Source organism: Crinia signifera, chromosome 11 (genome assembly GCF_055691185.1).
Source record: "Crinia signifera chromosome 11, ASM5569118v1, whole genome shotgun sequence".
NCBI lineage: Eukaryota > Metazoa > Chordata > Amphibia > Anura > Myobatrachidae > Crinia > Crinia signifera.
In genome coordinates, this window is record NC_139227.1 from 91456988 (window position 1) to 91468905 (window position 11918).

The 11918-nt window shown below is 43.2% G+C and overlaps 1 protein-coding gene across 1 annotated transcript in view; it reads right to left on the reverse strand.

Annotated features, from left to right (window-relative positions):
* Window positions 1–4600, reverse strand: part of LOC146045109 (4-galactosyl-N-acetylglucosaminide 3-alpha-L-fucosyltransferase FUT6-like) — a 44323-nt gene extending 39723 nt beyond the window's left edge. Inside the window, exon 1 of the mRNA XM_083163787.1 lies at window positions 4278–4600. Within this exon, the coding sequence (XP_083019913.1) occupies window positions 4278–4600 (323 nt within the window). The remainder of the gene's footprint in view (window positions 1–4277) is intronic.
* Window positions 4601–11918: the final 7318 nt, after the last annotated feature.

Sequence of the window (11918 nt, forward strand, 5' to 3'; positions counted from 1 at the left end):
AGCTCTGTTGAACATCAGTGGTCGACTCGATGCATGTCAACCTAATAACCTATACCCCTCGAGAGACACCACTCGACATAACTTATTAATATTGTGCCCCATACATAACTTAATAATATTGTGCCCCATATTGTGCCAAATTCATAACTTATTAAAATTGTGCCCTAGTTTTTTTTAGAAACCCTTGTAGATCCCTAATTTAAATGATGTCACATTGTAGGACTGCCAATACACATTATGCCACACACTGTCCCCAATTCACATTATGAGAGCTCATTAATGTTCTATTACCATGCAGGTAATATACTAATATATTTAGTGGTTCTGTTACTTTCCAGGAATTGACCCCTTCAGTCGTGGGTTTTAGGGAGTGCTCCCCCCAAAAAAATTTGCCCAGTGGGGAGCGCTCCCTAAAAAAAAAACCAGTACGGGTCCAGGCAGCGCCGCTGAGCACTTTATTAGCTGCTGCCCGGCGTGCCCCCCGCAACACGGCTGTGTGAATTTTCTGGATTTGCCAGTCTGCACACTGGAGCACCAGGGAAGTGGTTAACTAAGAAAAGTGCTACATGTTTGACAAGTGCATGGCTAATCTAATACAGCCTAATAAGATAATAAACCTGAACAAAGATAATGACATTGACATTTGTTTTTACAACAGGAATACGTTTTGATCCATTGACCTTGCAATAGATAAAATCTGCTGCAAATAATGCTGCCCATACACTTAGAAACATAGAAACCTAGAATTGGAGGGCAGATAAGAACCATTTGGCCCATCTAGTCTGCCACTTTTTTATCCTTCAGGTAATCTCAACCCTTTTTAATCCTTATTTCTTTGTAAGGATATTCATATGCCTATCCCAAGCATGTTTAAATTGTTCTACTGTCTTAAGGCCCCCATACACTAGCCGATTTTGGTCAGATTTCGGCCAGATCATTCGGATCTGGCCGAAATCGGACCAAAATTGGCTAGTTTTGATGTCCCCTCAGATTCGATGCGCGGTCCCGTGCGCATCGGATCTGCGTCGGGTGGTCGGACCTGCTGCACGTCCGACCACCCGACTTGGGACCTAGTGGGGCGGCGCAGCGGTGGAGGGAGCAGGGGGGGCTGGGGACGCTGCGGGGGACACAGGCGGCATAGAGCCGGGCAGGGGGAGCCGGGAGCTGTCAGCACTGAATAAAAAAAAAAAGCCCATACAATGAATGGGCGGCCTGTGATTGGCTGAGCGCTCTCTCAGCCAGTCAGCAATTGGCTGAGAGAGCGCTCAGCCAATCACAGGCTGCCCATTCATTGTATAGGCTTTTTTTTCTAGTACTGACAGCTCCCGGCTCCCTCTGCCAGGCTCTATGCCGCCTGTGTCCCCCGCAGCGTCCCCAGCCCCCCCTGCTCCCACCAGCAGCCCTGCTCTGTAGCGCCCCCACCCCCGGGTTTTTTACATGTGATAAATCGAGACGATTTATCACATGTAAAAAATGGCACATCAAGTGCCAATCTAATCAAGCTCCCCCGGGGAGCAGCCGGGGAAGCTCAGGGGGATGTCGGGGGCGACTTGTCCTCAGGACAAGTCGCCCTAGTGTATGGGGGCCTTTAGCCTCTACCACCTCTGATGGGAGGCTATTCCACTTATCCACTACCCTTTCTGTGAAGTAATTATTTCTAACATTTCCCCTGAACCTACCTCCCTCCAGTTTCAGTGCATGTCCTCGTGTTCTATTACTTCTTTTCCTTTGAAGAAAATTTCCCTCCTGTACTATGTTAAAACCCTTGATATATTTGAAGATTTCTATCATGTCCCCCCTTTCCCTTCTCTGCTCCAAACTATACATATTAAGATCTTTTCGTTTATGTCCCATTGCATCTGATCACATCAAGTGGTGCCCAGTGCTGCACCCGATGTCACATGCCATCCTGCGATAGACATCGGGTACTGGAAGAGGGATGGTGTGGGGCTGTGTAGGCGGGACCGGAGCTTATCAGCAGTGGGACTTGTCAGCAGCAGCAGTGACTTTGAAACGCTGATTGGCTGAGAGAGCTCTCTCTTAGCGGCCTCAGCCAATCAGAGGGGCAGCCTCAGCCAATCAGAGGGGCGTCCAGTGTTTCAGTCATCTGCTGCCTCTGCCGCGTCCCGCCGCCTGAAAGCTCCACCGCTCCGGTCCCCGCTACACAGCCGTCATGCCTCCCCAGCCAGGTACCGGCTCCCCGCCAGAGCTCCGGTCCCCATCCCGGCCCCGCTCCCCGAACCTGCCGCTGAGTCCGATTGCTCATGCAATTTGATAAATATTATGTGCAGCTCATAATATTTATCGATGCGACATTCGACGGCGTGCCTACGCATCACGTCGAATGTCAGATAAAAAATGCATGCAATCATTCGATTTATCGGCCAGATGTGGCCGAAATCGAATGATTGCATGCGATATCTCACATATGTATGGGCAGCATAAGGGTTTAGCAGTTTAAATGGTAGCTGGAATAGTTGGAATGTCCGTGTGGGTATTTTTAAATACTGTATGTGCATCTATTGTAAAAAACAAATGATCTTATTATAGTTTTGTTTATCTTCAAACTTTGCAATTAAATGTGTCATTTATATATATATATGAAACAAATAAAATATATTTATATTTTTGATTCTTGTTTTAAGATTCTAAAAGTGCTGTGACTTAATGTAATTATTTTTTGAGCCAGCAGACAGAGATCCAGGAATGCCATACACACCCCCACAGTGATGTCACTATTGCGGAATGCTGCACCAAGTGTTTCAATTAATAAAATCGTAGAATTTTCCACTGTTTTCATTTGTATTGCATTTTTTTTTATTGATATTGTTTTTTTTTCCACTTTGCAGTGTGTTTTATTGGTAATTTTGGTGTAGCCCACATATTTATTTATTTACAGTTTCGTATATAGCGCAGCAGTTTCCGTTGCGCTTTACAATAGTAGACAGTGATAAAACGAACGGGGTAACAACAGACAGACTTGGAGGTTAGAGGGCCCTGCTGCAAGATTACCATCTATAGGAGACAGGCACCAGTAATAGCATAGCAGTCCCACCAAGTTGCAAGTCCAGAAGAAAAGCTATATAATACATAAGTGCCGCAGAGGGTTATGCGTGTAGAACTTAAATATTATAGACTTGCCTGAAGAGGTGAGTATTCAGGGAACATTTGAAAGTTTGGAGGCTAGTAGAGTCTTATTGTGCGTGGAAGGGCATTCCATAGGGTGGGAGCAGCCCGATGAAAGTCTGGTAATAGTGAATGGGAGCTAGTGATCCCTGCAGAAGAGAGACGAAGATCAGAGTGGTCAAGATGCAAGATATATTGTGATAAGTAAAGAGATATATGCTGGTGCAGTGTGGTTAATAGCTTTGTATGCAAGTAGAAGTATTTTATATTGAATATGGTAAGATACAGGCCACCAATGGAGGGACTGGCAGAGCGGATCAGCAGACGATGAGCGTCTTGCAAGGAAGATCAGCCTAGCAGCCGCATTTAAAATGGATTGCAGTGGCGAGAGTCTGTTCTTGGGAAGACCAGTTAGGAGAATATTGCAATAGTCAATGCGGGATATAATGAGTGCATGGATAAGAGATTTGGTAGTGTCTTGTGTGACATACAGTCGTATTTTTATATATATTTTTTTTAGATGCATGTAATATGATTTGGAGACAGATTGAATGTGGGGAACAAAGGACAGTTCAGAGTCGAGGATGACCCCTAGGCAACGAGCTTGTGGGGCCTACCCCACAATTGTCGAGATTGTCAACAGTTGTGGAGATATTACGATGGAAACTGTTCTTGGCTGGTGGGAATATAATAATTCTGTTTTGGAAATATTGAGTTTGAGGTGGTGAGAAGACATTGAAATATGTACCCATGTGTTAGGATCTACCTATGTCAGTTGGAGGTATGGCCTGGGAAATGAGCCACAAATATTTCATTCCAAGAAGGCGAAAATGAAATGAGGTAGCACATTTTCCTCTGACAGGATCTAATTGGAACCTCCCAGGGCCATGTGGAGCATGGGCAGGACTTCTGGGTCATAAATCCAGAAGTCTTTGTGCAGCAAAAGAATGCTCTTATTGGGAGTGCTGTCCTTAGTGATTTTAAAGTCATAAAGTGTCCATTGTAACCAGCAAGTCTCCTGGATCACTGCCCCATGATTATGTTGAGCATACTGTAGTTCTCTGGCATAAATCTTAACATTGCTTTTGTTACTTTTTCTCATTACCAATATTTATATATAACATTTTGTGCACTCAGAAGTTTTTACTGACATCCCTTTGTCACAACCACCATGGCTGTTACCCAAGTCCTCTGTGCTGTGCCCAGCCCTAGGTCCTGCATCAGCGTGTCTCCCACCCTGGCGCTCACCTCCGCTCTTGTTCCTTGCATTGGTGGGGTACATGTTCCCGCACTGTCGCCGCGTGGTGACAGTGGTGCTGTGTGCTCCGGTGCCATCCAGGGCATGAGTGGTGTGAGACGTGAACCGCCATGTGTGTCTGTGCCTGGTTAGGCCTCCGACTGGAACGACGGCAACTGCGCAGCTGTGCACACTCACTGTCGGCTGGATTCTGTCGCCTCCGCTGGCGGCCGCCATCTTTCCGGATTCTACAGCCTGTAATGTGCGGCTCCGCCTCTCCCTGTCAAACGGCTGTCCAATAGCCGCACAGCTCACTCCTTAAGTACTTGTCTGGAGAAATGGACCAATGGGCGATGGAGGGTAGTATACACAAATCTCCGGTGTGTCTCTCAGGATCAGGAGATATATTTATAAAAAAATGAAGGCAAGTATCAGCAATGATGTCGTCAAGTATTAGGAATATGAAATAGGTTCCACACCGTGGGTAACTACATGCGTACCCCAACTCACTATTAGAAAAGTAGAGGGGTGCTCATAAAGGTATCTTTTCCTTTACAGGTTCACCACGCGTGCAACACCAAGATAAGGGGATGCGTACCGTACTCACACGACAAAGTATAAATACAGGCACATCTGGGTATCTTTTAAGGAAAGTGTGGTCCTCTCAGGGAATATCACAACTCCATATGCGGGTATAGAAAAAACAGAGAGCCCGCTTTTATAGGTAGATACAATTTATTTGGAACAGATAAAAATATACTGGGATATGCTAGATGGAAACAGAACACGGTACCTTGAGGCTGGGGTATTGGCCTTATACCCCAGTCTAACACCGTCTGCAAGCACAAAAATCCCAGTGGTATTACAGCAAGTGCGCTCCTCTCCTGCCAACGCGTTTCGACAGGGAACCTGTCTTTCTCAAGGCATGGAGAGGAGTGATCAGAAGGCCATATTTATACTTATGCACATCGCAATCAATTAAACTTACTTCCGCCGGAAGCGTTAAGCGAGCGGAAGTTGTATTAGAAAAACATAGATCAGAACTAGAGTATACTGGCTCCTTATTATTGAGCCTGAATGTAACGTATACTGCATAGTGGCCCGCTGTTTAAGCTGGGGAATTTAGAAGGTATTCACCTGGACGGAATACGGCTTATGGTGAAATCTCCGGGCGCAATGGAACGCACACAGACAACGTGTGGAACGCATTGCGGCTTCCGGCGTATACATCATTTCCGGGAGCGGGGTAATCACAGCGTCCGTCTCCTGACGCTGTGGAACGCACCGCTTCAAAGTGCTGGACCGCAGACGTCACTTCCGCATGTCGCGGTCCAGCGCCGTACTGATCACAGACTACAGCGTCATTGGTCAGCTATATAAAAGCTGGCCATTGCAATACGTCTTTAGGGGGCCTGATTCAGCGCTGTATATACAGCGATGGAATTTAAAATGACATGTGTCCATAGGGGGCCTGATTCAACGCTGCGTATGCAGCAATATTATTTAAAGTGACATGTGCATAGAGTAAAATATGGCTTTTACAATGTAATAACGAATATACAACAAATATATAAAGATACAGTTGATATATAGAAAATGCAGTGGATATATAAAAAGGGGTAATTAAAAGGATGTTATAATTAAAAAAGTTAAAAATTATAAAAACCATTTTAATTCGAAATCTGAATTAAGGCCATGAGGGGACAAGGAGTTTAAATCGTAAATCCACCTCATTTCTTTTTTGCCCAAATTCTGTTCCTTGTTCTTATGTCGCCAATTATCCTTGACAAGTTCAAGGCCCCAAAATCCTTTGATATGGTTTGGGGAACATTGGTGGGATTCCTTAAAGTGCAGTGAGAATGGGTGATCCGGATTACCCTTTTTTATATTCCTAATGTGTTCGGACCACCGGATCTTCAAGGTCCTGGTGGTCTTTCCCACATATAGTCGGTTACACGAGCACATAATGACATCTATGCACATGTCACTTTAAATAATATTGCTGCATACGCAGCGTTGAATCAGGCCCCCTATGGACACATGTCATTTTAAATTCCATCGCTGTATATACAGCGCTGAATCAGGCCCCCTAAAGACGTATTGCAATGGCCAGCTTTTATATAGCTGACCAATGAGGCTGTAGTCTATGATCAGTACGGCGCTGGACCGCGACATGCGGAAGTGACGTCTGCGGTCCAGCACTTTGAAGCGGTGCGTTCCACAGCGTCAGGAGACGGACGCTGTGATTACCCCGCTCCCGGAAATGATGTATACGCCGGAAGCCGCAATGCGTTCCACACGTTGTCTGTGTGCGTTCCATTGCGCCCGGAGATTTCACCATAAGCCGTATTCCGTCCAGGTGAATACCTTCTAAATTCCCCAGCTTAAACAGCGGGCCACTATGCAGTATACGTTACATTCAGGCTCAATAATAAGGAGCCAGTATACTCTAGTTCTGATCTATGTTTTTCTAATACAACTTCCGCTCGCTTAACGCTTCCGGCGGAAGTAAGTTTAATTGATTGCGATGTGCATAAGTATAAATATGGCCTTCTGATCACTCCTCTCCATGCCTTGAGAAAGACAGGTTCCCTGTCGAAACGCGTTGGAGGAGAGGAGCGCACTTGCTGTGATACCACTGGGATTTTTGTGCTTGCAGACGGTGTTAGACTGGGGTATAAGGCCAATACCCCAGCCTCAAGGTACCGTGTTCTGTTTCCATCTAGCATATCCCAGTATATTTTTATCTGTTCCAAATAAATTGTATCTACCTATAAAAGCGGGCTCTCTGATTTTTCTATACCGCATATGGAGTTGTGATATTCCCTGAGAGGACCACACTTTCCTTAAAAGATACCCAGATGTGCCTGTATTTATACTTTGTCGTGTGAGTACGGTACGCATCCCCTTATCTTGGTGTTGCACGCGTGGTGAACCTGTAAAGGAAAAGATACCTTTATGAGCACCCCTCTACTTTTCTAATAGTGAGTTGGGGTACGCATGTAGTTACCCACGGTGTGGAACCTATTTCATATTCCTAATACTTGACGACATCATTGCTGATACTTGCCTTCATTTTTTTATATATATATCTCCTGATCCTGAGAGACACACCGGAGATTTGTGTATACTACCCTCCATCGCCCATTGGTCCATTTCTCCAGACAAGCTTCCTTACATTCTGGGTTGAGTGGTGACCCAGTTCTGTGGATCCGGCTGAAGGAGGGCTTTGCGCCTTGGGACTTATTTCTGTTTGTTTTTTATATTGTTCTGCTTCACCTTATAGGTCCTAGGCTGCAATTATGTTTACACATCGTACCCATAGGGTTAACCTTCTATCAAATATATTTTCGTCTGATAATCTAGATTCTATAGAGTTATTAGATGAAACACTGGAATCAATTATGAATAGATTGGAACATACACTTCTGAAGGAAAACCGCGTATGGTGGGAGGTGGTTACTTTAGAAAAGTATGTTGCATCTAAATTGATACCTAAGGGTTTATTAATACTTAAACCAATGTCTTATACCAATCCTTCCGAGGATTTCCAACGGAAATGGGACCATGCCTTACAGACATGCTCATTTTCACTAATGGAAACCATTATTTCCGAAAGGAAAAAAGAATTGGAAACCTTAGATAAGGATATTAAATCGTTAGAGACACTTATCAACCCTTTTAAGGATCAATCAGAATTTAAAACCTTAGAAGAAAAGGTGAGATCCCGCATAAAAAAGAATGAAATGGAAATTATGACAAAGAAACAAAAGAAATTTTTGAGGGATTCTACAGTGCATAAGGAAGAGGTAACTGGGAGACCCGGTCCAGGACCACCAGTCACCTCGACCCAAACCCTAAATCCCGTATCTAAAAAGACTCCTAGAATTCATGCGGAGACATTTGTAAAATCTGCACCCACTCCTAGACTCCGGTATCAAAAACCAAATCCAAGATGGAATAGGTCGAACCAGAGGGTGAATGAGAATCCTAACCATTACACACCTACTCGGTATAGAAATTTCTCTAGACAACCGCAGTATCGGGATCAGCCAAATTATAACTGGGAAAGTAGGAAGAACCAGCGAGTATATTCCACACCAGAAAAATCCAGACCAGATAGAAGTAATGTAAGCACTCACAATAGATTCGAACCCCTTCAGTCCACCCATGAGAATGTGAATACTGATTTTTTATCCAGGAGAGTGCCTCGCTGGAGAGCAACATAGAAATACCAGCAAATTCCAAATCATACAGTAACAAAACCAAACGGGGCAAAAGGGGTGGTCTTAGGAAACGAGACAAGAAACATAGGCGGCCTAAAATTAATGATATCTTGACTTCAGAAGAAAATTTAACAAAATTTTTTAATTTAAGTGATTACACTTTGAGCCCTGAGGAATACTCAGTACTCCAGAAAGGCCTAAAGTTTTGCCCCAGCAATCAGATTAATTTCTTTGACTTTTATATTGATGTACAGAAATTTATCAGACGTCTATCCTTAAAGAAATTTTTCTTCAAGGAAGGCGAAGTTTCAACTGCCCCTGACTCCATCAACCCTTTCAAGAAGAGTTCAAGTTTCTACCCAAGACACATCAAGGGATGCTTTATTGAAAGTTTCCACAAAGTTGTTAATGAGGAACTCAATAGCCTAAAAAATAATCTACCTCTGTACCAAAATAATTTAAATACAAAGGAAAGAGAGGCTTTAAAATCACTCAAACAGAATGATGGGATCATCATTAAACCCGCCGATAAAGGCGGGGGGGGTGGTAATTTTAAATAAATGTATGTATATCGAGGAAGTTAACAGGCAATTGTATGACGGAATCACATACAAAAAACTTAGAACTGATCCGTCCACTTCTGTGTTCAAGAAATTCAAATCATTAATTGACAAATATTCTGATTTGAATACCATAGACAAAGATATCTCAGAATTTTTGGTAGTAGAAGAATTTTCAGTGCCCGTTATATATCTTTTGCCTAAAGTGCATAAAGATTCAACTAACCCCCCTGGACGGCCTATTATAGCGGGGACCAATTCAATCACGTCCAATCTCTCTTTTTTTATTGACCACCATCTCCAGCCATTAGTGTGCAATAATAGGTCGCATCTTAAAGATACGAAGGATGTTTTAAACAAAATTAAAGATGTTACATGGGATGACTCTCTGTTTTTAGTAACAGCGGATGTTACATCTTTATATACTATTATTAAACACGAAGATGGGTTAAGTGCAATAAAACAGACATTGGAAAACACTGCGATGGAAGCCAATCTGCAAAATTTTATATGGGAAGGAATTCTTTTTATTTTAAATAATAATTATTTTAACTTCGATGGTTCCTTCTTCCTCCAACAAGTGGGTACCGCCATGGGGACCAGGTTCGCACCCAGTTATGCGAACATCTTCATGGCCAGATGGGAGGATACTATGGTGTGGTCTGGCCATGAGTGGGGTGCGAACCTGGTCCAATGGTGGCGCTACATTGATGATATTTTATTTATTTGGCGTGGGGAGGAATCCCTTCTTAATGATTTTTGTGGTTTTTTAAATACTAATTTATTAAATATAAAACACTTTTGCTATCAGCAAATCCAATATTAACTTTTTGGATTTAAATATTTATGTCGAGAATAATACATTACAAACGTCGGTATATACCAAACCATCCGACTCAAACACCTATATCGACAGCAAAAGTAACCACTTGAGCCGATGGCTTACAAATGTCCCCAAAGGGCAGTTTATTAGGATGAAGCGTAACTGCTCCAAACCTGAAGAATACAAAAAAAGTGTTCAAACCCTCAAATCTAAATTCTTACATAAAGGGTATAAACCAGTTACATTAAATAAAGCCATTGAAGAAGTTGAGGCCATTCCAAGAGAAGACCTCCTTACGACTAAAGTAAAAGAGATAAAAGAGACCGGTGCCAATCTGGCTTTTATCTCAAACTATAGTAGCCACCACCGTCAGGTAGAAAGGATTTTTAATCAAAACTGGAACCTGCTTTTACGTGACCCCATTTTATCTGATATTTTACCTAGGAAACCCAAATTTGTTTACAAGAGAGCCCCAAGCATTAAAGATAAACTAGTTTCGAGTGCCTTTATAGAGAAACCGTTAGGTGGCATTATTAGGAACAAAGGGTTCCATAGGTGTGGGGATTGTGCAATGTGCAAATCCTGCACCAGCACTCCCAAAAAAACAGTTGAACTTATGCTCAATAATCAACAGTTCAAACTAAATCACTTTATGACCTGTAACTCGAAATTCGCCATTTATGTCATTATGTGCTCGTGTAACCGACTATATGTGGGAAAGACCACCAGGACCTTGAAGATCCGGTGGTCCGAACACATTAGGAATATAAAAAAGGGTAATCCGGATCACCCATTCTCACTGCACTTTAAGGAATCCCACCAATGTTCCCCAAACCATATCAAAGGATTTTGGGGCCTTGAACTTGTCAAGGATAATTGGCGACATAAGAACAAGGAACAGAATTTGGGCAAAAAAGAAATGAGGTGGATTTACGATTTAAACTCCTTGTCCCCTCATGGCCTTAATTCAGATTTCGAATTAAAATGGTTTTTATAATTTTTAACTTTTTTAATTATAACATCCTTTTAATTACCCCTTTTTATATATCCACTGCATTTTCTATATATCAACTGTATCTTTATATATTTGTTGTATATTCGTTATTACATTGTAAAAGCCATATTTTACTCTATGCACATGTCACTTTAAATAATATTGCTGCATACGCAGCGTTGAATCAGGCCCCCTATGGACACATGTCATTTTAAATTCCATCGCTGTATATACAGCGCTGAATCAGGCCCCCTAAAGACGTATTGCAATGGCCAGCTTTTATATAGCTGACCAATGACGCTGTAGTCTATGATCAGTACGGCGCTGGACCGCGACATGCGGAAGTGACGTCTGCGGTCCAGCACTTTGAAGCGGTGCGTTCCACAGCGTCAGGAGACGGACGCTGTGATTACCCCGCTCCCGGAAATGATGTATACGCCGGAAGCCGCAATGCGTTCCACACGTTGTCTGTGTGCGTTCCATTGCGCCCGGAGATTTCACCATAAGCCGTATTCCGTCCAGGTGAATACCTTCTAAATTCCCCAGCTTAAACAGCGGGCCACTATGCAGTATACGTTACATTCAGGCTCAATAATAAGGAGCCAGTATACTCTAGTTCTGATCTATGTTTTTCTAATACAACTTCCGCTCGCTTAACGCTTCCGGCGGAAGTAAGTTTAATTGATTGCGATGTGCATAAGTATAAATATGGCCTTCTGATCACTCCTCTCCATGCCTTGAGAAAGACAGGTTCCCTGTCGAAACGCGTTGGCAGGAGAGGAGCGCACTTGCTGTGATACCACTGGGATTTTTGTGCTTGCAGACGGTGTTAGACTGGGGTATAAGGCCAATACCCCAGCCTCAAGGTACCGTGTTCTGTTTCCATCTAGCATATCCCAGTATATTTTTATCTGTTCCAAATAAATTGTATCTACCTATAAAAGCGGGCTCT